Here is a 25,704-nt window from a genome sequence, read left to right on the forward strand (position 1 = left end):
TGTGCAGTTTTATGTCAAATATTTTGTAAACCTACATAAACTGTGCCTTGTGTGCATTCAATGCGCACATACTTTTGTCACAGGAAAAAAATTTGCACATTAGATTTTTGCGCACACTGACTACTAAAAATTAAAGGGAACAATGACTGTTATACTCTTCGCCTGCTGCATCACTCCCCATTTGCTTGAATTCATTTGTAATGATTCCTGTTGTGCATGTATATGTGACTTGTTAATATATAGCATGCAAGATTAAAGAGGGAGAAGATCATTCCCAAATTGGTATCATAATTAAATCAAAGTGGAACCCTGGAGAGCGATTCAGATTAACACTGTATAAATCACTGGGTTGTAAAGGCAGATTAAAGAATGAATCTGTTTCTTTATCATGTAGATTGGAAGCAAACTCTTTAACGTCAGACCTCTTTTCTGTTTTTACCTTTAGGAATGGGAGAAAAAGACAGGAACATGAAATAATCCAATGAAGACGGAACATGAAGTTATTTATTAAATTGGAAAACATGTAACAGATTCAGGATTTTATCAGAGCATGTCAGTTTTCAGAGATGGGAAATTGGTGTGTCCTCCTGTTCAAACAGAAGTTGCAAATCAAATGGACAGATAAAGAAAGTATATGCAATCAGATGGGTAATAATGGTTTGTCTTAACTTCCTGGTTGCTATATTTAAAATTAATCTTGTGCATCACCAGCATGAATTCTTTTAGCTTCTCATGCCTGTAAAAAGACAAACTGACCTTACCTTCCAGCAACAACACTGTGTAATTCATCTTTAAACTGGATTGCAGAAACACTGATTATATAAGCTGTGACTTCATTTCCTTTCCCATTCTCCGGAGCAGCATTTCTCAATTGCTGGTCAAAATCAATTTACTTTAACAAATCTTGGGCTGAAATAAAAGCCACTTGCCATTATTAAAGCACAGCCTTGCACGACTATCTTTTCATAATATTTCACCATGTCCATTCCCACAGCAAGGCCAGTTCTTTGCAATCCATGATACTTTGGGGGAACCATAAGATAGAGGAGCAGAATTAGGCCATTCAGTCCATCGAGTCTGCTCTGCTGCTAACTAAAGGGGTGGGGGTGATAGTCAGTATGCAGCTCTATGGAAAAAGGAAGGGCCATTTTCATTCCAGGTATCTGAATATGCATCCTATTCTACATTTACTGACCAAATTGTACCTGCTTACTTTCAATATATTGATATCCCACCACCTCTGCACTTGCTGTATTCTGATGAAAGTAGAGTAAAATTCACTTAAAATGGTCTATATAACTAAATTATATCAATATAGAACAACAAGTTACATAGGTCACTAAAGCAAGTTGAAGTTTAATTGTCATTCAATCGTACATGAATAGAGCCAAATGAAACGGTGTTGCTCTGAGGCCAAGGTGCAAATCACAATATCAACAGTCATTCACAGCACAAGGCACATATAGCACAAATAAAACAGCTGTAAAATACAGTCACACACAAAAAAAAAGTACAGGTCCCCAAGTCCATGAATGTTGCAGCAGCCTGCAGTCAAACACAATATATCTTGTCTTCTGCCAAATGAACACCGGAGGGCAGCACCGCCTCTGGTGAAGTGTACCAACACCAATGCTGCTCTCCTGGGTGGCTGCAAACAGGTGACATCACAGTTTGAGGCCTACTCACCACTATGACCGATGCCATGCATCTCCCCCGCTGTCCACCCCAAGCGTTCACTAATAAAACAGTGAACTGGACTTGCAGCATTCCACATTACCAATGTCCAACAGGGTCTTGCAATCGCAAGAAAAGCAACTAAGACAATCACTCGCTGTGAGACTGCACACCGCCTTCGCATACTAATGCCTCTGACACAGCCACAGCATGATCCACACCAGGTCCAGCTCTTCTAGTATCTCCGCCAACAAGCAGCTCAGTGATGGGGTAGATCTGCAGTACTTCTAAGTTCTTAATGTCCAGCAGGGTCTTGCAATCATAACAAATACATTTAATAAAGACAATAACACCTTCTATTTCTGTCACCATCTTAACTGTAGTCCCATAAAACAAAGATCAAAATTCAATCAAAAACATTTTGACAATACCTTGATATTGGAATTCACCATTTAAATAATATTGGTGTTAGGGTAGTCATTGGATGGGAATGGTTAAAGCTAACCAAAGTTAAACAGAGACTAGATCCTGTTACACTGTGTAATAGTCATAGTGCTACATTGCTTTGAATACTTTCCAAAACTGTTCGACTAAAGTTTGCACTTTGGACTAAACTGGATGAAGAAGATTTTCCTTAAATCCACAGTTCAATAAATGCCAGGAGTCACTTTTAACTTAGAATGATGATAATTTACAAATTTAAAAATGTCAAACTGAGAATGAATTCTGAACAAGAAGTAGCTGTTCATATTCACTGCCAAACTCTTTAGCTTTAATCTTATTGAATGCTGTTAAGATGCCACTGTACTCAAGACTACATTGCAGCCTTCAAATTCGTCAGAATGCATAATTCCTGGGAATTGTAAATTCATGAATAATGACTTCCTCCCCTCTCCACAAAGTGTTTTTGAACAAACTAAACCTTGTTTATTTCAGTGTTGATGAGTGAATTGAATATTTATAAAAAGAAATCCAAAAACAGCTAACAGGTGGAATCCATCTGCATTTTCACTGTGACTGTTTCAAAAAATTACTGTATTTCTCCTTCTAACTCTCGACTCCAAATGATACTCTCAATAAGCCTGGAGCTTTGAGTGTTTGATCTTTTTTATTCAGTACCTGTTCTTATTATTGCTTTACAGTGTACATTTACAGAATAAAAGGGCAATGCTGCAGGATTTTTTGTTTTCTGTGCAACCAAGGACAATCAAATCATGTATAATTTGATTGACAGTAATTTTTAACTTGCAACAAAATACTGTTTAACTTGTAAGCACTTTAAGGGATAGATTCCACATGTATTTAAGGGTTAATGAATATTTCTCATTTCTCATAACATGATCTATGTCCAACTGTTAATTATACACATTCCCTATCCAAACCATAAAAATTTTTTAAAAAGTTTTGTATCAAGGATCATCATTGTTGAGTGTAAGTTGTGAATGAATCAGAATCAGGTTTATTATCGCCGGTATGTGTCATGAAATTTGTTAACTTAGCAGCAGCAGTTCAATGCAATACATAATATAGAAGAAGAAGAAAATGAACAAATAAATAAATTACAGTATATATATATATATATATATATATATATATATATATATATAGAATGGATTAAAACTCATGCAAAAACAGAAAAAATATATATTTAAAAAGTATGGTAGTGTTCACGGGTTCAATGTCCATTTAAGAATCGGATGGCAGAGGGGAAGAAGCTGTTCCTGAATCGCTGAGTGTGTGCCTTCGGGCTCCTGTACCTCCTACCTGATGATAGCAGTGAGAAAAGGGCATGCCCTGAGTGCTGGAGGTCCTTATTGATGGATGCTGCCTTTCTGAGACACCACTCCCTGAAGATGTCCTGGGTACTTTGTAGGCGAGTGCCCAAGATGGATCCATCCCCATCTTGCTAATTTGATAGAGCTGGATCAGCCACGTGTACTTAGGGGTGTGTTAATGATGCTTGGAATGGTTTCCCACAAAGGACAAGTGAGGCAGATAATATTAAAATAAACTGGATGGTCTAGATTACTACAGGTTGAGAACCCCTCATCCAAGATGCTTGGGGCCAGAAGCATTTCAGATATTTTTTTCAAACTTTAGAATATTTACATGTATGTAATGAGATACCTTGGGGATGGAACCCAATTCTAAACATGAAATCCATTTACATTGCATATACAGCTTATACAGTACACATTTTTAATAATTGTGTGCATGAAAAAATAATGTGTACATTGAGCCATCAGAAAGGTAAGCTATCACTACCTTGGCCACCCAGGTGTACAGTCTGTGCCTGTTTGGCATCACCATCATTCCTGACTCTGAATTTATATGTTACCGGTAAGCAGTCTTTGTCTTACACTTCTTCATCACGCATATGTGCTGATGCGGCCATTCAGCATGTTAGATTTTCATCAGCGATGATCCCGACAAACTCATCAATGAATTTTTCTGCTGCTTTGTTATCAGCAGACGCTTTATCACCACAAATCTTACTACTGTGCCTTTTCTTAAATTCCTGCAACCCACCTGCTGAATAATCACAATTGCCTTGAATTTTCAGTTTGCTTGTTTCATAATCAGCACACCGTTGTGGCATATGTTCTCTCCGGCGCTGATGAATCCACTCTTTCAATACACGAGTGAGATTTCAGTTTTGCTTTATGCAGTGTACTCCTGATCAATACGGATGTGAGGTCACTTCTCAGAACTGTCTGTGGTGCACATCGCCTGGGAACCTTCCCAGCACCTTGTCTGTTTGTGACATCATGTCAACACTCAAAAACTTTTCAGATTTCAGAGGTTTTCGGATTTTAGAATTTCAGATAAGACATGCTCAAGCTGTATTAAAATGGGATGAATGGGTAAAGATTTAGTTGCACAGAAATTATATTTGCTCTATTTTAATAGACTAAACATCTGTTAAATATGTCTCTAATACCCAAGCAGCTCTCCAAAAATAAACGTGGGAAATAAGGTGAAGCGTTAAAAAGAACTGCAACATTTTGCACTAGGAATGATTCTAAAACAGGATATTAACAGTTGCCACATCATTGCCAGTAGGAAGCAATTCAGGGCTTGAAGAACAATTCTCCACTGCAGCTGTAGAATAGGTTACCGTGACTGGTTGTCCGATTTGCTGTTGTGTGGGGTAAACTGCCAGCTGCAGCTTGGCTGACCAGTTCTGGAACAAGCAAGGTTTCGGACAAGTCCCCTTCCTCATCTGAGAGCGAGCCGTGCTGATTCTAAAAAGAGCTGTGCAGTCACCTGGGATGCGCTAAACTCCTCTGTTGCTCCAGGCTCAGAGTAGATCAAGCGAGCTCCACAGGCCACCTACGTGCAAGATTGCAGCTTTGAAAGCCAGTGGTTAACCTCCACCTGCCTCCATTGCCACAGGACCTGATTTAGATGATGTGAGCTGCACAAAGAAATCTGTGGGAGAGTTTAAGTGGAAAAGCTGTTGCACTGGGGCAGTACCACTCTCGGAAGTCTGGGCCCAGTGGTAGGAATAGTCATCACAACTGGGGACTTCCATAGATGCACTGGATGACCATAACTTCTTGGTTGTCCACTCCAATTAAAATAGACACATTCACTCAACTAATTTACATATAGTCAATATAGAACAACAAGCAGCTTGGTTAACTAAACTAAAACTACGATTCAAGTAAAAGCTAATGGGATCATTAGTATGTTGATATTGGAATTCTCAATAAAACAATATTGGTGTTAGGTAGCTATGTGATAGTTAGAACTGTGTAGTTAATGCTATATCCAAAAGTTTCACAAAGACCTCAAGCTCAATGCTACATTATGACGGTCAAAACATAGCAGCAATATGATTGTTATACTAGGTGTGAGCTAATCACCAGGTCAGTGACTGCATTATAAAAGTGGAAGAAATTAATCAGTTACAGTATGAAGTGTATTGCCTCAAAAGTGGCAAAGGATTAAATAGCAATCAAAATTATTCATACCTTTGCTCAAGTGCCTCAAGTCTATATTTGAATTCCATTTTTATACTGACTATCTAGATTTTATATCTTATGTAAATGGGAGGCAAAAGGTGCTATGGCCCTTCAGTTGTAAAGTTACAATATACAAATAAAACCCTTGATCCACTACATCCATATCAAACATGAAATACCAACCTATACCAATTCCTTTTCACAGCATGTGGTGCATTTCCTACTTGGCAATTAACGTCCTTGCCCAAATGCTGATCAAATATTGCAAACATTCCTGGCTCCAAGATTTCCTCAGGCAACAAGTTCCAGATTGCACCCACCCTATGTGTGGGGGGGGGGGGGAAATCTTCAAATCCTCTGCATCGTGTTCATAGACACCGACCGCTACCACTGGGAAAAGTCTCCTACTATCTGCCCTAACTATGCATCTCATAATTTTGTATACCTTCATCAAATACCCTCAGTTCCAAGGGAAGAGAAATAGCCAATCTAGTCTCTCCCCATAACTGAAATGCTGTATCCCAGGCAACATGCTGACAAATCTCCCTTTCACTAGTTTGAACAATGGGATCCTTATGTCTCCATTCCACAAGCAATAACGTGAAAAAAAATCTTGTCTTTTGTAAAATGCCTCTTGTGGGCTGCTGGCATCATTCTCTTAAAATGCCAATGAGTAAACTCCGGAATGACTTCCTATGCCACTTCATGACAGTTTAAGGGGATGTGAAGGGTAAGCAGAACAATGAAAATCTGTAAGATCAGAAAGGAATTTGCAAGCTGCCTAGCTTCAATTTGTAACTTGTACTATATTACTTAGCTTCACATGGCAAGAAGTATATTTTGCTTTTGAGCTAACAAGGCTGAAATAAAATCATTCAGGAGTGCATGCATGTGTGCACACACCTACAATTTGATTGAAGGTTTGCACCTTATTTCAGCCAAGCCTGAACTGGAGGCCAGGTGTGAAATATCACAATTCCATTAGATCACCTTTTTGAATTTCCAGCTCATTACAATGTAAGCAGATGACTTGCAGCAGGTGATTCCTCCACTTTAAATAAGTGCTTAATTTCTGAATCAGAGGGGCAAACACAAGCAACGTGAAATCAAAATAATGTTAATGCAGAGACCAAAAGGAAAACATTATCCTTGCATTATTGACATCTAATTTATAATCTATCAAAGATCACAATCCATAACTCGTGCTAATTAAACTGTTCATTTACATCATGTAAATTATGACTATTTTGACACGTGAACACACACAACATTTATTTCTTTTAGCTGATCAATTTCTTTATCTTCATTGGGTGCCAAAACATTTCTCTGGATGGGCCTTTAACAGTGAAATTCATTTACAAATGCCGCATGTCAAAGAAAATTCAGAAGCATAAAACTAGCTCCCAAAATTCTTTCAGTTGAGAGTGGTTAATCAGCAATCTGCAAAATTCTGTCTCTTATCCGAATCAATTTACCTCATGAAAAGCAAAACCAATTCTGTATTTCTGAAACAAACACAAATGGCTGGAAGCACCCATCATCTGTGGAAAGGGAAACAAAGATGAAGGGTCTTCAATCTGAAACATTAGCAGTTGGTTTTTTCACTCTTGCTGAGTGTTTCTAGCATTTTCTAAGTCATTTTTTATTACCTGGGATAGTGGTAGCTTATCCACAATCTGACCTGAGTACCCTTGGCAGAAGAGGAGAAAGAGGCAGCACGGGCATACCAGAGTTCAAACTTCATTCCAGGTGCCATTCTGTAAGGAGTCTCTGTACGTCCTCCCTGTGGAATGCGTGTGTTTATCCCGGGTGCTCCGGTTTCCTCCCACAGTCCAACGATGTGCTGAGTAGGTTAATTGGTCATTGTGAATTTTCCTGTAGTTAGGTTATGGTTAATTGGGGTTGTCAGTGGTTGCTGGAGTGGCGTGGCTCGACGGGCCGGGATGGCCGACTCAGCAATGTATTGCTAACAAAAATCCATTTTCCCCCTTTCAGAAATCATCGCAAAAGTGCAGTAGAGAATTGAGCTTGGCCATCAAACACTCTGCGAGTAACTACCATCCATGTAAAGATCATCACTCAGAATTGATGAACCATTCTACATGTAATAATGCCCAATATCATATATGCGTGTAAATGTTTTTCATCCCCCTGAAAATGAGTTGGCAAACTGTTTGCATTTCACCATTTGTTCTCATTCACTGCATCCTTAACATGAGACTTTTGTCTTAGAAATGTCCTGGGGCTAAGAGATTAAGCTTGTCATCCTTGCTCCTACCCCACCAATCTGCCCATGTGCTGAGTGTACTCTAGTATCAAAACTGCACACTCTCAGAATCCTTACTTATTACTAAGTCAGAACAAAACACGTTATTGCTTAAACAAAAGAAAACATTCTGGTGCTTTGCAAGCATTTTTTAATTGATGCAAGACATCTGTTTTGTTGCTTAAGCACAAAAAAATTGGGTCAGTGTTCAAAGATCTGGGCTGGGTTTTATAAAGACAGTGATCTAATCACAGCCCTTTTCTTGGGTTCAAAACCAGGTCAGGGAAGGGTGATTAAAGTTCCCTGTTACGGAGTTTGTCAGCGCTTCAGCCAGCTGCAGACCCTATTCCCGTAAATCTGAAGTGGGAAGACCATGCTTTCTCCCTAGAGAGTCATTCTTGACAGTTTCAAATTCGCAATATAGTTGAGCAAAACCAATATTCCATTGAAAATACCAACAAGTAGTAGACTGTCTTTTGACTTGTACAATATCCATTGTTTTATGGAAGCTTGCTCTTCAGCACACTGAGTTTGTACCAACCATTAAGTACTCATTAACACAAATCCCTTTTTATTTGACTGTAAGACATAGGGTCAGAACTAGACCATACAGCCCATCAAATCTTCTCTGCCACTCCATCATGGCTGATGCATCACCTCTCTCCTGCTATCTCCCTGTAAACATTGATGTCCTGATTAATCAAGTAACTACCAACCACCCCACTAACTATACTCAATGTCTTGACCTCCACAGCCACCTGTGGCAATGAATTCCATATATTCACCACCCTCAATCTAAAGAAATTTCTCCTCATCTCTGTTATAAATGGATGTCTTTCAACCCTAAGGCTCTATCCTCTGTTCCTATACTCTCCTACTATAGGAAACATCCACTCTATTCAGAACTTTCAATATTCGATCGGTTTCAATGAGACTCCTCCCCCACACCCCCACCCCCATTCTCCTAAACTCCAGGGACTACAAGCCTAGATTCATCAAATACTCATCATATAATAACTCTTTCATTCTCATGAACTTCCTTTGGACCCTCTCCAACATCAGCACAACATTTCTTAGATAAGGGCCCAAAACTGCTCACATTACTCCATGTGCGGTTTGACCAATGCCTAATCATTACATCCCTGCTTTTCTATTTCAGTCTTCTCAAAACAAATGCAACATTGTGTAATGCCCTGGTTAAGATTTCTACTGCTATGCCTTGAGGTATTTTATTTTAGCAGTTTTCTGTAAAAGCAGTTTGCTGGAAAAAGTGTTATGACTTCAGCCAACGATAAGGAGCCATGTTGTCCAACTTAGAAATGCTGTGTCAGCCAATCAGGATTGTAGGATGTGAGAGAAGGTTCTCGAGAGCTGAGGGGAGGAGTTTTCTGAAGGGCGGTAGTCTGGTTTGGGGTCTTTTGGTGGGAGGTGCAGGGTGAAGAGCTCCAGGGAAGATGCCTGGAGGATCTCGTCTGAAGGGGAGACCCTCTTCCAAGGAGTGCTTCACAAGGTGGAGGAGTCCAAGAAGGGAAGTTCTACCTGCGGTTGGTGATGAGAATTCAGTAGCATAGTAAATTGATACACCCAGCTAATACCAGAATGAGCTCCAATGCTTATGTGCAAACTTAGACTGGTTTAACTGTAATGTAATGGGACCTTTTATCTTTCTTTTTTCTTTCTCTGTTATCTGTTTGATAAAGTTGAAAATTGGTAAATATACTTTCCTTACAATTTTATGCTAGTTTACGATCATCACTTCTGGGCTCCCAGTAACTGTGTTTGGGCAGTATTTGTAAAGCATTCACTCAAATCAAGGTTCTTTTAATTGGAACACCGCGATGTTGCTGTTTGGTTGAACCACAAATCATACCAACCCTAGACGCGTATTGCTTATAAAGGTGGCCTTCTCTCCACTGAGTCATGTGACTGTCAGCAGAGTTATCTACCGAGTCAAGTTGGTGTACAGGCCCTGGTGAGTGAGTGGCCTTTCTGAGGTCTTCATCCGGGATTTTGGATGTTGTGTGAATGCTATTTAAGGATTGATTAAGCAGTTCATTGTGCGTTTATGCAGTGCTTAAACTAGTTTTTGGGAAAAGTGAGGTGTGCCATAATGAAGGTGCTTTATTATGGATGTTGTGGGGACTAAGGTTTGGTGCGATTCAAAGCAGTTATCCACAAGTCACGCTTGTGTTCTGAGTGGAGTGGATATTAGAATTCCAGACGAACTGCTACTCAGAGTGCTGAGTTCTATAAAAGTACCGGGGTAAGTTACGCTCACTAAAAGGCATTTTGACCTATCGGCAGGTAAGGTTGCTGTTCTAGTCCAGGCTGCTATTGAAGTAACTGAAGTCACACTGCCCAATAAAATAGGGGCACCTGGAGAGGCAGACCCATGAGCAGTCCATGTTTTTAGAGAAGAGGGGAACGTAGCTGAGGATGAAGACTTTAAAGACAAGTTGTTCTTGTTGCTGCAAAGTGAGGGAAAGGAGTCATCTGAAGTGAAAGGTCTAATGTAGTGTTTCCCAACCTTTTTTAGCCCAATGCCCCCTAAAGTACTTTCATACTTGCCAACACTCCCCCTTAGGCACTATATACTTTCTAGTACCCCCATAGTGTAAAACATGTCTACCATATACTAACATGAGAAAAGTGATTGAGCTTTAAATTTTTATTTGTCTTTAAACCTAGCTTACACAATACCTGTGAGCTGTACAGCATCTTCAATATCAATGTGATGTGTGAACTTGCTGGTTTTTAGCAAGAGTTGAAATATCTGGTTCAAGTTGTGACAGCAAAAGCCTCAAGTCCCCACGTGTAACAATGTCCAAGCAGTTTCTGTTTTTTTATGAGTTTGTGGTTCACTGCACTGAAGCTTCTTTCAACAAGGTAGGAGGATGGAAATGCAAAGAAGAATATTTTGGCTCTTCTCCAAAGATCAAGAAACTTTGTATTACAGTGTAGCCATATACCACAAAAGTTGACATTTTTGAAAAGCATTTTTGCTGCTTCATCATTCAATAATTTCTTCCATCTTGCAAAGAAATGGGTTAATTACTCATTCCAGAATTTCCAGATTGTTTGAATCCTTGAATTGATTCTGAAAATCCTTCTTTAGAGACTGTAGGTTGCAGCAGTACTCTGGCAAATCACCATCTGTGAAAGAGAGTGCCATACTTACCATGCAGGGAGACTGTGAGAACATTCTTCTCCCAATATTTTGCTTATATACTTCCAATTGTCTGACAAAAGTGGACACTGTACTTTTTGCTGGGATTAAATTTAAATTCTCACCCTGCTGTTTCATATTTAGAATGTTAATTTTGTCATACAGATCGGCTAGGTATGTCACATCTCCATGTTGAAGTTCAATCTTGTTTCCAAGCCCCTGTCAACTTTGAGCAAAAATTCAACCACGGTGTCAAAAAGATCAAAGAAATGTTTTAACCACCTGCCTTTCGCCATCCTATGCACTTCAGTGTGAAGAAGCAAATGTTCAAACTCTTCGTTATCTTGGCATTATTGATTTCTGTTCATTTAGACAATATACGTATATTTAGTACACATGCACACTCTCCCTGTCGTGTGCGTGCAGGAGGGATGGAAGGTTTATGGGATCTAAAGGTGGCAGCCCTCAGGTATTGAAAGGAGATGTTGAAAGTAAAGTTGTTTAAACAAAAGAAAAACGTGTCCTTGTTGTTTGGGCATTAGCAGGCATAACTGGTAAAATATTCTGCTATGTAATGGAAGAGCTTTAATTTTTTGATGGCAGATATTACAGGAACCATGCTTGAAAAAAGTTTCTGGTTAAGTTTTGGCTGCGAGATGTTGATGATGAATTACACAATGGATTGTAAACAGACTTTGAATTTCTTTTTCATAAACGCCACTAAACCAGCATGGCGACCCTGTCATATGTGGTGCTCCAATCACAAACAAGAGAAAATCTGCAGATGCTGGAAACCCAAGCAACACACACAAAATGCTGGGGGAGCTCAGCAGGCCAGTTAATATCTATGGAAGAGAGTACAGTCGACGGTTTGGGCTGAGACCTTTCATCAGGACTCCATATGTAGTGCTCAATCTGTTGCACAAGAAATCATCTAACCAATCAGAAATCTTTAATCCTCAATGCGCATTTTGTGCTCATCGTAGGTTGATCCTCTGTTGATACTTGTTTTTAACTCTTTACAAAAGAGAATCTCTTCATAAACTTTTCTATTTTTGCCAAACCATACGTATGCCATTAGCAATTGCTCGTTTTCTCGCACAGTTGACTCACCAGTTGTATCCCAAATTCTGTTGTTTGTAGCTCTGTGCATAGTTGATACTCAATGTCTTTACTCATTTCATCAATACGACGAGTTACAGAGTTATTATTCAGAGGAATTGATTTTAAAATACTGGTATCCATTTTGAGAACAGTGGTGAGCACTTCTGATACGGTAGGCATTATTAACCTTTCACCAATTGTATAAGGTTTTCCACACTTTGCTTTCATTTTGGAAATTCTATAAGAAGCAATGAGGCCACTATCAACGTCATTTTAAGCTTTCTTGGCAAATAACTCTAGCGTGCAACGCTTTTCAAATGCTTCTCTCATCTTCTAGAACTGAGTAATACCATACGTAGCCTTTTCAGGATGCTTTTACAGAAGTGCTTCTGCAATATTGATGGCTTCGTAGCTTCATTAGACAATACAGTACTACAAATAAGATACATGGGGTGTCGATGATCTGATGAAAGGAATAAAACAAAATCCTGACCACACATTTGAAGCCAAGGTCACTTTGAACACCTTAAGAGGAATCCTCGGAGTCGGCAGGTTCACTGATTGGCTCCATTTCACCGTCTGGTTCCAGCCAGCGCTGTATCATTGTGCAACCTGTTTTCTGTAGATCTGCACAGAATGTTGAGAGAGTGTACTTGACTTACCAGCTGTTAAATTGCGTGAACTCATTCCGTGCTGCAAGTCAAGGGGAATTATTGGCACCCTGGTGCTAATTTATGTGTCCCCAATCATGTCTGTCTGGTTGGTAAGGCTGGATGAGATTGCCGTTTCAGACACCTTGTGACGAGTACTCACCGCCTGCAGAGTTATGGTTCTTCCCGTGTTCCGATGTCTCAACTTTCTTTTTAGAAGTGCCTGCTCTACTAACAGCCAGTCACATCTCGTACCTCAAACTAGGGTGCTGCTTACCCACCGACCCCCCCCCCCACCCCCCGAGAATCCTGAAGGCCCCCTTAGGACACTCAACTGTCCCCTTTGTGAATCTCTGGTCAGATGGGTCCTTCAGCAGCTGATTTCAATTCTGAGCTGGTTTTGGCTATGATATCACTGTTCGATAAATGCCAAAGTGTACCTGCAGAGAGCCAGTTACCGTAGGCTGACAGTGTTCTCTCGGGTCATGGCCACTCTTGATGGGGAGGAGGAATATGAGACTTGGGCGGAGCAGACATCTCAGTTACTGGGTGAATGGCAGTGCTCAGATAAACTGAAAAAACAGCGACTGGTAGAGAATCTGGAAGGTCAGGCTGCTGAGGTGGTGAGGTCTTTAAAGGCAAAAAACCTGCTGGTCACGACCATGGACTACATGCATGCATTAGAAAACATCTTTGGCACGACAGACAGCCCAGCGGAGCTTCTGGTGAGGTTCAGGCACACATTCCAGGAGGAAGGGGAGAAACTTCCTGCCTACATTTTCAGGCTAGAGAGACAGCTGCATTGCTTGTGCCCTAAAGGGGCCACTCAGCTGGCTGGGAGAAGTCGATTAAGGATGGGGCAAGTTGTGAAGGGCTGGCTGTCACGTGATGTAATTGCTTTAAGCATTCGAATGGCTCACAAGATGCATCTCCCTCCCTTGTTTGTTGAGCTGATCAGAGGAGTAAGAGAGGAGGAAAATATGATGGAGGAGAGGGAGGCCTCTGCCTGCAGAGCAAAGTCATCAGTCATAGCCTCTGATGCTGAAGCGACCCCTGGTGCCACACCAGCGGGGGTTTTGCCAGATGGTGTGAAAACTCTGCTCACCGAGGTTGATGTAGGTTAGTGCTGCCACCAAGTGTGACAAGTCCAATAGGAAGCAGGATCCACCGGTAGGACATACTAAGCAGAGGGATGCTGCTGAAAGGGGTCTTTTGATGAAGGAAGCGTCTGGTGGTTTCTGTTACAACTGTGGAGAAGGTGGACATTTCAAGTGGGAGTATGAAGGACAGGGAAACCTTCGGAAAGTAACCCAGCAGTCGCTTAAACAGAAAAGGAAGTCAGAAAACTTTGGAAGGACCCAGTTAGGGAATGGCCTGGAGTCTCAGAGAAAACGCGTTTCAATCAATGTGTCAAGCGAAACAGTAAAGTGCAAAATCTTATTCCTGAAGGTTTAGTGGGACCTGGCTCAGATGCATCCATATAGATTGAGGGTATTGATACTAGAGCCATACTTGACACAGTTTCTCAGGTGTCTCTGCTGTACAGATCCTTTTACAACCAGTATTTGACAGTTTTACCATGGATGCCAGTTAGTGCCCTAGAAATTTTGGAGCCTTAGTACTGATGGTTACCCATATGATGGTTACTTGACATTGAAACTGGAGTTTCTGGAAGCAGATTTTGGAGTAACTGGAATCCTTGATACATTAGTGTTGGTCTGTCCGGGTCTGGTTGTGAAAGGTGAAGCTTCCATTATTGTGAGAACAAACACTCCCATTGTGAGGAGGCTCATGGGAGCATGCAGGGAGAGAAACGGAGAGAACGTTTTGAAAATCCTGTCCATTCGCCGGTGTTCAGAGCAGCTTTTGAGATGATGCAAGTTTCTCTTAAGCAGGATAATGAGCATAAACAAGGCAGTGCATGGCACAACCAGTCCACGTCCGTCGTGTTACATCCTGGGGAAGTAGCTCGAGTGCCAGGAAACCCCAAATCCCTTGGAATCCCTGATGCCAAGTGGATGCTCCGGAGGATCACAAAGAGTCATGTTTACCTGCAGGAGTGCTGGTGAGACCTGAACTGAAGAAACCTTATGCTGTTCACGCAAATAGGATGACGGTGATTGTCAGGAACACCTCGGAGAGAGAGGTTACTTTGAGAAGTGGGACATCTTTTCCCTGTGAGAGTAAAGTCCAGTTTTCCGGTGAGAAAATGAGATAAACAGGCCACTGGATCAGGAAAGTTAACAGCAAAGTCATTCAACTTTGGTGACCACCTGGTACGAAAGGAATGGAAAAGGAGACTAACTGAGAAGATGTTGAAGCTCAAAAATGTCTTTTTCTACTGACGAATTTGATGTGGGTTGCTCCAGGTAATAGTCACCACATTATTAGAGTGACGGAGGACACCCCTTCAAGAGAGAGGTCCTAACAGTTAGCACCAGCGGAGGTTGAAGACGTTCAGCAGCACCTGCTGAAACTGAACGAACCTGGAATTAATGAGTCAACGAGTCCCTATCTGTCACCCATACTGGTGGTCAGGAAGAAGAATGGGAAGGTACAAATGTGTGATAATTATCGGATACTGAACAGACATATCAATATATGGGATTCCCTGGCCTGCCAGGCAGGAGCAAAATGGTTCAGTATGTTAGATCTAAGGAGTGGGTATATTCAGACACCCATGAGTGAAGCTGATAAAGAGAAGACAGCATTCAGTTTGAAAGAATGCCCCAGGGCATATCAGGACCACCGGCTACTTTTCAACATGTCATAGTGCTTAGGTCCGCTCTGGAGGAGCATAAGACAAGGCTACTGCAGGTGCTAGACCACCTGAAAGCTGAAACGTTAAAAATATCACTGGATAAGTGCTAGTTCTGTAAGACGTCACCTAGTTTCACAGGATGGAGAGGCTACAGATCCGTCCAAGATCGAGGTGATGACCATATGGCCAAGGCTCAAGAATGTGAGTATGCGACATTCAATCCTTGGATTCTGTGAGTACTACCGGAGATTTGTGAAGGACTTCTCTCGAGTAAGCCACCCATTTGAATCAGCTTCTGTGTGGTTACCCTCCCTTGGGGAAGAAAGAGAGGAGAATGAAAGGGGAAGAATGCAAGGTCTATCATAGCCCTTCGCATTATTTCGGGGAAAGTTAGGGTGTAAAATGTGAAGAGGCCTTTCAGCTGCTGAAAGAGTTGCTGTCTGAAGAACCAGTGTTGGCCTTTGCAAACCCCCTGTTGCCGTATGTACTGCATACCTACACCAGCCGTGAAGGCTTAGGTGGTGTTCTATATCAGGACCAAGGCAAAGTGTTGAGACCTGTTGCTTTTTCCCGCCGCAGTCTGTCACCATCCGAGTGAAACTACCCTATGCACAAATTTCAGTTTCTGGCATTGAAATGGACCGTGGTGGATAAGTTAGGTGATCATCTGTATGGTGCCAAGTTCAGGCTAAGGACTGACAACTATTCACTGACTTATATCCTGACCTCAGCGAAGTTGGATGCCACATTCACGCTGGTTGACAACATTGTCTGCATGTGATTTCAGGCATAAATATCAGCCGGGGAGTCAGGAGGTTAATTGATGCAATGTCCCGACGTTGGCACGAGGTGCCAGAAATGGACGGAGAATGGGAGGGTGTTCCTGCCTCTGAAGTGTAAGCAATGTGCCAGTTTTCCACAGCGGGGAAATCGGAGGCAAGGCTGTGGATCATTTGGGAGCTTCTAGTTGTGCCATTCCACAAGTATATTGCAACTTGACCACTCTGGATGTAAAGTCGTCTCCTGCCTGGAGTCCTGCAGAATTGGCAGCAGCCCAGCGAGATGACTCTGGCATAGATGCCATTTGGTCACCTGTTGCGAAAGGAAATGTGGCCCAAGTTGAGAAGACAAAACACCCTTGCCATACCCCCACTGATGAGGGAATGGAACAAAGTTTTATACAGGGTCACGTCTCCTCCAGGCAGACCTCGGCTTTCCCAGTTGGGTTTGCCTGAGAAGTACTGGAGTATCGTACTAAAGCTACTTTATGATGACTCAGGTCATTTGTGGTTTGACAAAACTGGTTCTTATTGGCCCCAAATGAAGCCTAAGGTTGAAGAGTACTCTAAGTCATGCATCCAAAGTATTCAGAGAAAGGCAATGCCTACAAGAGATGCTCCATTATCTCATTTACAGAGTGCGGGACTACTTAATTTACTGTGTATGGATTTCCTCTCCATAGAGCCTGATTCCCGTAACGTTGTAAATGTCTTGTTAATCACGGATCACTACACCAGATGTGCTCAAGCCTTCCCCACAAAGGATCAGAAAGCATCCATAGTTGCCAAAGTGTTATGGGAGAAGTGCTTTGTTCATTCAGGCCTCCCAAGGAATTTTTGAGAGTTGGCTCCTACATGAGTTACTGGGCATGCTTGGAGTCACCCACTTACTGAATTGTTCTCCATCATCTGCCTGTCCATCCTCACTTCATTCTGCATCTACCTGTACTTCACTGACCCATCACTCCAGTTCCCATCCCCCCTGCCAAATTAGTTTTAAACCTCTACAATTGTCATAAGGGGGGCATTGGGAGCGGACGCAAATGTAAGACACAGACACTGGACTACCAGGAACAGCACTAGGCATGAGAAGGAAGCAAGGAAAGTGGGGAAGAAAGGACGCAGGACATAACACAGGCCCTGGACGAGACAACGATACCGGGCCTGGGCTAGGACTTGACTAGGATAGGGAACCAGGACATGGAACTGGGAACTAGGAGCCTGGGTTTGGACTCTGAGCCAGAGACTGGACAAGGACCCAGAACCTGGGTCTTGACTCGGTCTCAGACTCCAGAACTAGGTGAGGACAAGACGTGGCTACAGGACGAGGAGAGGAAACAGGACTGGACATGAGACTCCTGGACATGACAAGGGAACCCGAGCATCGAGCTGGGCAAGGAACTCCTGGGCTGGGCGAGGCACATGAACAAGACAAGAACACAAAGTCGTGGCTTGGACAGGACAAGGTTCTTGGACGTGGCTAGGACTGGACGAAACCCTAAAGCTTTGACTCGGTTGAGGAAGAGACAGGAATGCAGAGCCTTGGTCGAGGGAGAGACAGGAACATGAAATGCAGAGCCTTGGTCGAGGGAGAGACAGGAACATGGAACACAGAGCCAGGACCCCTCCTTGGAAACAGGATGTAGGGCCGGGACTCATTACACAGAATGCAGAATACGACGAGTCGGTTCCCAATACGAGGTAGCGGAAGACGGCCGGACCTACCTAGCGAAGGCGTGGACACAGAGACAGTTCAAAACAACAAAAGACAGTTCCTTATCTTGCTCCGGTGGTTGAACTTGACAGCAGTGAAGGCAAGGCTTCAGGCCAGGCCAGGCCAGGTGAGGCGAGGCTCTGGAAGGTGAAGGGAAGGGATACAGACAGAAACAATCCAGCAGCCAGAGGCTGAATCCTGAAGCTATTTATGAGGCCAACCCAAACAAGAATCAGCTGCCTCAACAGAAACTGGGGAAAACCAGAAAACCTGGAATAAGGAACATGGACCGGACCGTGAACTAGAATGCAGATTTCACAGACCGGACCATGATAACAACAGCTCTAGCAAACCTGTCCTTCAGCATATTGGTCCCACTCTAGCTCAGGTATAACCAGTCCTTTCTCTAAGGTCATACCTTCCCCTGAAGAGATCCCACTGATCCAGAAATCTGCCCCCTGTACAAATTCCTCAGCAACGCATTCATCTGCCAAATCGTCCTATTCTTACCATCACTGGTGTATGGCACAGACAGCAATCCAGAGATTATTATCCTGCAGTTCCTGGCATTCAGCTTTCTGTCTAATTCCCTATATCCTCCCTTCAGAACCTCCTCCCTTTTCCTATGTCATTGTTGCCAATATACACCATGACTTGCAGTTGTTCCCCCTCCCCCAGGCACTTGGGAAGCAACGTACCATCCAGGTCTCTCTTTCACATCCACCAAATCTACTTTCTGCTCCTCTAATTATGGAATCCCCGGTTACTACTGCATTCCTCTTCTCTCCTCACACCCCCTTCCCTTCCGGGCCACAGAGCCATACTCAGTGCCAGAGACCTGGTCGCTGTAGCCTGGTAGCCCCCTCCCCTTCCCCCACAGTATCCAAAGTGTTATACTTATTATTGAACAGCCACAGGGGTACTCTGCACTGGCTTTTCCCTTTCCCTCTCCTAAAAGCCACTATTCTCTGCTCATTCCCAGAGGAGCAACCTCAGAGTGAAGACTGTGAAATATACCATCATCTTCAGTACAAATCTTTGAGTAACTCAGGAAAGTGTTCATAGATCAAGACTTCAAACCCAGCATAAAGCTCAAAGTTTATTTGATCATAATGATTCCCACCCTCTTCTAATGTATTGGAGAAGTGGACTACCTATAGCGGGTATCTCAGGGTAAACACAAACAGGATCTCTGCAAAATCATAAGACCATAAGAGCATAGGAACAGATATAGGCCATTTTGGCCCATCAAATCTGCTCCATCATTCCATCATGGCTGATTTATTATCCCTCTCAACCTCATTCTCCTGCCTTCTCCTTGTATCTTTTGATGCCCTTACTAATGAAGAACCTATCAAGCTCTGCTTTAATTATACCCAATGCCTTGTCTATTGCATTGAATTCCACAGATTCATCACCTTCTAGCTAAAAAAAAACTCCAACTCATCTATTTTGATGAGATGTCCTTGTATTCTGAAGCTGCGCTCTCTGGTCCTAAACTCCCCCCACTATTCTCTTCCTCTTCTCCTTCACTCTATCTATCTTACCAGACGATAGCGGCTTGGTCACCCACCTCGAGTTAACTATCAGCAGGGTGAATTAAGTTGTCATCATGACAGCCACTTAGACAACAAGTATTGACTTACATAATTTAGAAAGCTCACACTTGCCAATGAAAGGATGGAACCTATATGCTTTGTGGGATAAAGTGTGTTGGAACGTATACAGTGGACACACTTTCAAAGGACTGAATCTTCAAGAATACTGCCTCTCAGCAGAATTGCACTGCTGGATGTTGAATAAAGGAAAAGGATAAATGTTCTTGCTTAGATAGGGTGTGGATTTTTACTTTGTGCATCTGCAGAATGTTATTGTTTTTTGTTCCTGTACTTGGGCTCAAATTGAACCACTAGATTAAAAAGTTAATATTGATGTTGGCTGACAAGAGCAAAGGCGTTCTTGCTTTGGAGATTTGTCTGGTTGTCAGCATGAAGCATACAACGCAACTCCGTGCTCTTCGCTAATTTAAACCAAACAATGTATGTCTTGGACAAACTTTTATGCAGGACTGCTGCATGAAAAGAAACTTCAAAGGAGTTGGTGTTATATCCTGAAAGACATTCAACCTATGCAATTGACTGCTAACATACCAGCAATGCTTGAAGGGATTTTCCAGCTAGTATTTGAATCCTCAGGGAATGTGCATTGTCCTTTGACAGAAGCAGCTGTGCATGACATCCCTCAGGAATTCTGCAGAACAGCCACCAGGGGGAGCCTGGATGCTAGCAATGCTGTCTAAAGTCAGTCATCCATATTTGGCAGTGTTATAAAAAACTGGAGAAAACTAAATTCGTTTAAAAACTCTAAATGAAGATGTGATAAGGTAAAGTCCAACAGCAACGTTTACTAATTAATGAAAACAAGAAATTCTGCAGATGCTGAAAATCCAAAGCAACACACACAAAATGCTGGAGGAGGAACTCAGCAGATCAGGCAGCATCTACGGAAAGAAACCGTCAACGTTTCAGGACAAGACCCTTCTTCAGAACTGGAAAGGAAGGGGCAGACGCCAGAATAAGAAGGTGGGGGCGGGGAAGAAGGATAGCCAGAAGGTAATCAGTGGGTAGAAAAGATAAAGGGTTGGAGGGGAAGGAATCTAATGGGAGAGGATAATGCACCATAGGAGAAAGGGAAGGAGGAGGGGTACCAGTGGGAGGTGATAGGCAGGTGAGAAGAGGTAAGAGGCCAGAGTGTGGAATAGGAGCGGAAGGGAAGGGCAGTGGGGAAGAACTTAACGGAAGGAGAAATTGATATTCATACCATCACATTGGATGCTACCCAGACAGAATATAAGGTATTGCTCCTCCACGTTGAAGGTCTCTCATCATGGCAAAAGAGGAGGCTATGGACTGACATGTTGGAATGGGAATGGGAATTAAAATGTTTGGCCACCAGGAACTTCTAATTTCGGTAGATTGAGCGGAGGTGCTCAACAAAGTTGTCCCCAGCCTACGAGTCTCACCAATGTAGAGGAGGCCATATCGGGAACACTGGACACAACAGAACACCCCAGCAGATTCGCAGGTGAAGTGTTACCTCACCTGGAAGGACTATTTTGGGCCCTGAATGGAGGTGAGGGAGGGTGTGAATGGGCAGGTGTAGCACTTTGGCCAGGGAGGGTGTGAATGGGCAGGTGTAGCACTTTGGCCAGGGAGGGTGTGAATGGGCAGGTGTAGCACTTTGGCCAGGGAGGGTGTGAATGGGCAGGTGTAGCACTTTGGCCACATGCAGGGATAAGTGCTGGTGAGGAAAATGCAATTAAATTTAACGAGCTGACAATTGAAAACAGGCAAGGCAGTAGCACCGGACACTTAGCGATTATAAGGAAACTCTACGAATTGGAAATCGGCAGAACAATGACAGGGAAAATGAATGCACAAAAAATTAAAAGTTAAGGAAGTCCAGGACAAAGTTAAAAGTTTAAGATGATGAGTGAAGGGAGCCACAATTGCTATAAAGAGATTCTCTTAATCCCCCAGTCTAGGATTAGTGAGTGGTCTAACGTCCCTTCTCTCACTGGCTCTGTGTTGCTATACATGGTTCAGGTGTACATCACTGTCTTCTGCTCAGATGCATAATCAGTATACTCATTGATTCACCCCGCAAACAGCTGAAGATGGCCTCGGCAGCCGGAGTCAACTACAGAAAGAATGAGGCCGTGTCCTTTGGCAACTCTTCCCAAGCAATACTCCCTTTCCTTCACCCTCGAGTCTGACTACCCAAAGGGGCTGGGAATCTGGTTCAGGGGAACTGGAATGAGTGGCAAAAATTGGCTGGGATCAGACAGCAAGATCCAACAAAAGCTGAGAATGTGGAAGTGAGGCTTCCTTTGGATGGGGGGGCAAGAACCTGGTCATCGGGTTCTAGGTACTCAGTGTTGCTGTTAGTGGCACAGGTATGGCCCATATAGAACATAGAACAGTACAGCACAGTACAGGCCCTTCAGCCCACAATGTTGTGCCGACCCTCAAACCCTGCCTCCCATATAACCCCCCCCACCTTAAATTCCTCCATATACCTGTCTAGTAGTCTCTTAAACTTCACTAGTGCATCTGCCTCCACCACTGACTCAGGTAGTGCATTCCACGCACCAACCACTCTCTGAGTGAAAAACCTTCCTCTAATATCCCCCTTGAACTTCCCTCCTCTTACCTTAAAGCCATGTCCTCTTGTATTGAGCAGTGGTATCCTGGGGAAGAGGTGCTGGCTATCCACTCTACCTATTCCTCTTAATATCTTGTATACCTCTATCATGTCTCCTCTCATCCTCCTTCTCTCCAGAGAGTAAAGCCCTAGCTCCCTTAATCTCTGATCATAATCCATACTCTCTAAACCAGGCAGCATCCTGGTAAATCTCCTCTGTACCCTTTCCAATGCTTCCACATCCTCCCTATAGTGAGGCGACCAGAACTGGACACAGTACTCCAAGTGTGGCCTAACCCCGCTCCTCCAACATTGCCCTCATGCAGATGGTCACCTGTGTATGCATAGAAGACTAAATGTCACCATGTGTATGAATTTCTATACTCCTGCTGTTAAGCAGGAAAGGCCTGGATTTCTTGTCAGATGATTTTCCACTCTGTGGAACTTTGCCGCACTACCCGAAGAGTTCCTTCAGAAAAATATTTCTGAACCCTTGCTTTTGGACTTGTCAACATACCAGGGAACAGCAAGATGCATCCTATGAAATAGCTTCCTGAGCAGGTGATCAAAATCATTTGGCAGAATGCCTCATTGGCAGTAAGAGTGATTCTCCCTGCAGGGCTGGAATATCATACCCTATGCACACTCCCCTTGCAGTAGCTGAAACAATCATCCACCTCTCTGTGGACTTTGCCAATTCCATCTGGAAAAGCATATAACTGCCTCCCCACAGATCTCCCACCTGGCACTTATCCCTGCAAGCATAAGTGCTACACCTGTCCCTACACCTCCTCTCTTACCACCATTCAGGGCCCCAAAAAGTCCTTCCAGGTGAGGCAACACTTCACTTGTGAGTCTGTTGGGGTCATCTATTGCATCCGGTGTTCCCAGTGCGGCCTCTTCTACATCGGCAAGACCCGACGAAGATTGGGGGACCGCTTCGTCGAGCACCTCCACTCCATCCGCCACAACAGACAGGATCTCCCGGTTGCCACTCACTTCAACTCTCCTTCACATTCCCATTCGGATATGTCCATACATGGCCTCCTCTACTGCCACGATGAGGTCAAACTCAGGTTGGAAAAGCAACACCTCATCTACCGTCTGGGTAGTCTCCAGCCGCTTGGCATGAACATCGAATTCTCCAGCTTCCGGTAATTCCCTCCCTCTCCCTTCCCCCATCTCAGTGTCACTCTGCCTCCTCTTCCAGCTGCCTATCACCTCTCTCATGATTCTGCCTTCTTCTACTACACAGTGCTTGCCCCTTACATTCCTTCTTCACCTTTCCTACCTATCCCCTCCCTGTTTCCCCTCCCCCACCCCTTGATCTTTCCTCTGGATTTTCACCTGGCACATTCCCCCTCCCCCCACCTTTTTTATAGGGCCCCTGCCCCCTCCCTCTTCAGTCCCGACGAAGGGTCTCGGCCCGAAACGTTGACTGCTCGTTTCCACGGATGCTGCCCGACCTGCTGAGTTCATCCAACATGTTGTGCATGTTGCTTTGACCACGACATCTGCAGTGTACTTTGTGTTTACTTAACTGTCTTTGTCAAGATATATCCCAGCAGCTGTCCCTAACAGACTCTGCTCTACAGGCTATTTCCAGGGACATATATCCTCAATCCAACACGTTGAAAAAAGCACACTGGAGGTTATACTTTATTCAGAGTTTGAGGAGATTTGGTATGTCACCAATTACTCTAGCAAATTTCTACGAAGTTTCTAGAGAGTGTTCTGACTGGCTGCGATATGCTTGGTATGGAGGCACCAGTGTACAGGGTTGAAAGAGACTGCAGAGTGTTGTAGACTTAGCCAGCTCCGTCATCAAGGGTGTCTTCAAAAGGCAGTTCCTCAAGAAAGTGACATCCATCGTTAAGGAGCCTTACCAACCAGGACATGCCCTCTTCTCATTACTACCATCAAGGAGGGGGTACATGATCCTAAAAAAAGACACTCAACATTTTTGGAACAGCTTCTTCCACTCTGCCATCAGATTTCCGAACGGTCCACAAACACCACTTTTCTATTCCTCTTTTGCATTACTCAATTATTGTTAATTATAATATTTTTATGTATTGCACTGTACTACGGCTACAAATAACAAATTTCAGACATATGTGATAATAAACCTGATTCTGATATGGAGACAACAAGTACTGCTGAGAGATCAAGTTGGTGAAAGATTGGGCTTTGGGCTGCCTGAAACCCATTGGTCTTCCAGCGTGATCAGAAGTCCACAAGTGAATGCCACCAACTGGCGTGCGCCAGGCTGTTGGGCTACATGCTGACAGACACACTGAAGCTCAGAGCAGAATATCAGAACCACCGTCTGGGGCCCTGCCAACCCTAAACATTGATGTTCTGGATCCTATGTTACACTCCCTCAAACACTTCATGGGTGTACAGTACAAAGAGAAAACACAAAACATGTTTTGTTTTGATACAATGAATGTACAATTTTACCCTGATTGTATCGTCTATTCTTTTTTTTATGAATAAAGAAAATTTTTTAAATCGTCGGGCAGTGAAGTGCGGAAGATTTAAAAGGAACACAGCCTTATACAGCGGGCGGCGGAGTGAGCCGGGAGCAGAGTGAAGGCTTAAGGGCTTTGGCTCAACGGGCTTAGGTGGAAACGGGCGAGTCAAGGTAGGTTTAGGTTTCAGTTTTTCCTGTTACTTGTGGAAAGGGGGAATTATGAGTGTGAGGGCAGCTTGTTGTTCTCAGTATCGGATGTGGGAGGTCCTGGAGTCTCCTAGCCTCCCGGACGCCCATATCTGCGCCACGTGCGCCGAGCTGCAGCTCCTAAGGGACCGTGTTAGGGAACTAGAGCTGCAGCTCGATGACCTTCATCTGGTCAGGAAGAGTGAGGAGTTGATAGAGAGGAGTTACAGGCAGGTGGTCACACCAGGGCCACGGGAGGCAGACAAGTGGGTCATGTTAGGAGAGGGAAGGGGAAGAGTCAGGTGCTAAAGAGTACCCCAGTGGCTGTACCCCTTGACAATAAGTACTCCTGTTTGAGTACAGTTGGGGGGGGGGGGGGGGACAGCCTACCTGGGGGAAGCAACAGTGGCCGTACTCCCGGCACAGCATCTGGCCCTGTAGCTCAGAAGGGTAGGGAAAGGAACAGGAAGGCAGAAGTCATAGGGGACTCGATAGTTAGGGGGTCATATAGGCGATTCTGTGGACACAGTCAGGAGACCCAGATGGTAGTTTGCCTCCCTGGTGCCAGGGTCCAGGATGTTTCTGATTGTGTCCAAGATATCCTGAAGTGGGAGGGTGAGGAGACAAGAGGTCATGGTATATATCAGTACCAATGACATTGGTAGGAAAAGGGAAGAGGTCCTGAAAGGAGAATATAGGGAGTTAGGAAGGGAGTTGAGAAGAAAGACCGCAAAGGTAGTAATCTCAGGATTACTGT

The 25,704-nt window shown here is 43.5% G+C and overlaps 1 protein-coding gene and 1 long non-coding RNA gene across 5 annotated transcripts in view; one reads left to right on the forward strand and one right to left on the reverse strand.

The window, feature by feature from the left end:
* The window catches only part of afap1l1a (actin filament associated protein 1-like 1a), a 192,331-nt gene extending 189,256 nt beyond the window's left edge, over positions 1-3,075 (forward strand). For all 4 annotated transcript variants that reach the window (XM_073067686.1, XM_073067685.1, XM_073067687.1 and 1 more), the window contains one exon: positions 446-3,075. In XM_073067686.1, coding sequence (XP_072923787.1) covers positions 446-472 — 27 coding nt within the window. In that variant the 3' untranslated portion in view covers positions 473-3,075. The remainder of the gene's footprint in view (positions 1-445) is intronic.
* LOC140739410 (uncharacterized) overlaps positions 1-25,704 on the reverse strand; it is a 972,090-nt gene that overhangs the window by 736,817 nt on the left and 209,569 nt on the right. The gene's annotated exons all lie outside the window — the stretch shown is intronic.

This window comes from Hemitrygon akajei, chromosome 15, assembly GCF_048418815.1.
Source record: "Hemitrygon akajei chromosome 15, sHemAka1.3, whole genome shotgun sequence".
Lineage (NCBI taxonomy): Eukaryota > Metazoa > Chordata > Chondrichthyes > Myliobatiformes > Dasyatidae > Hemitrygon > Hemitrygon akajei.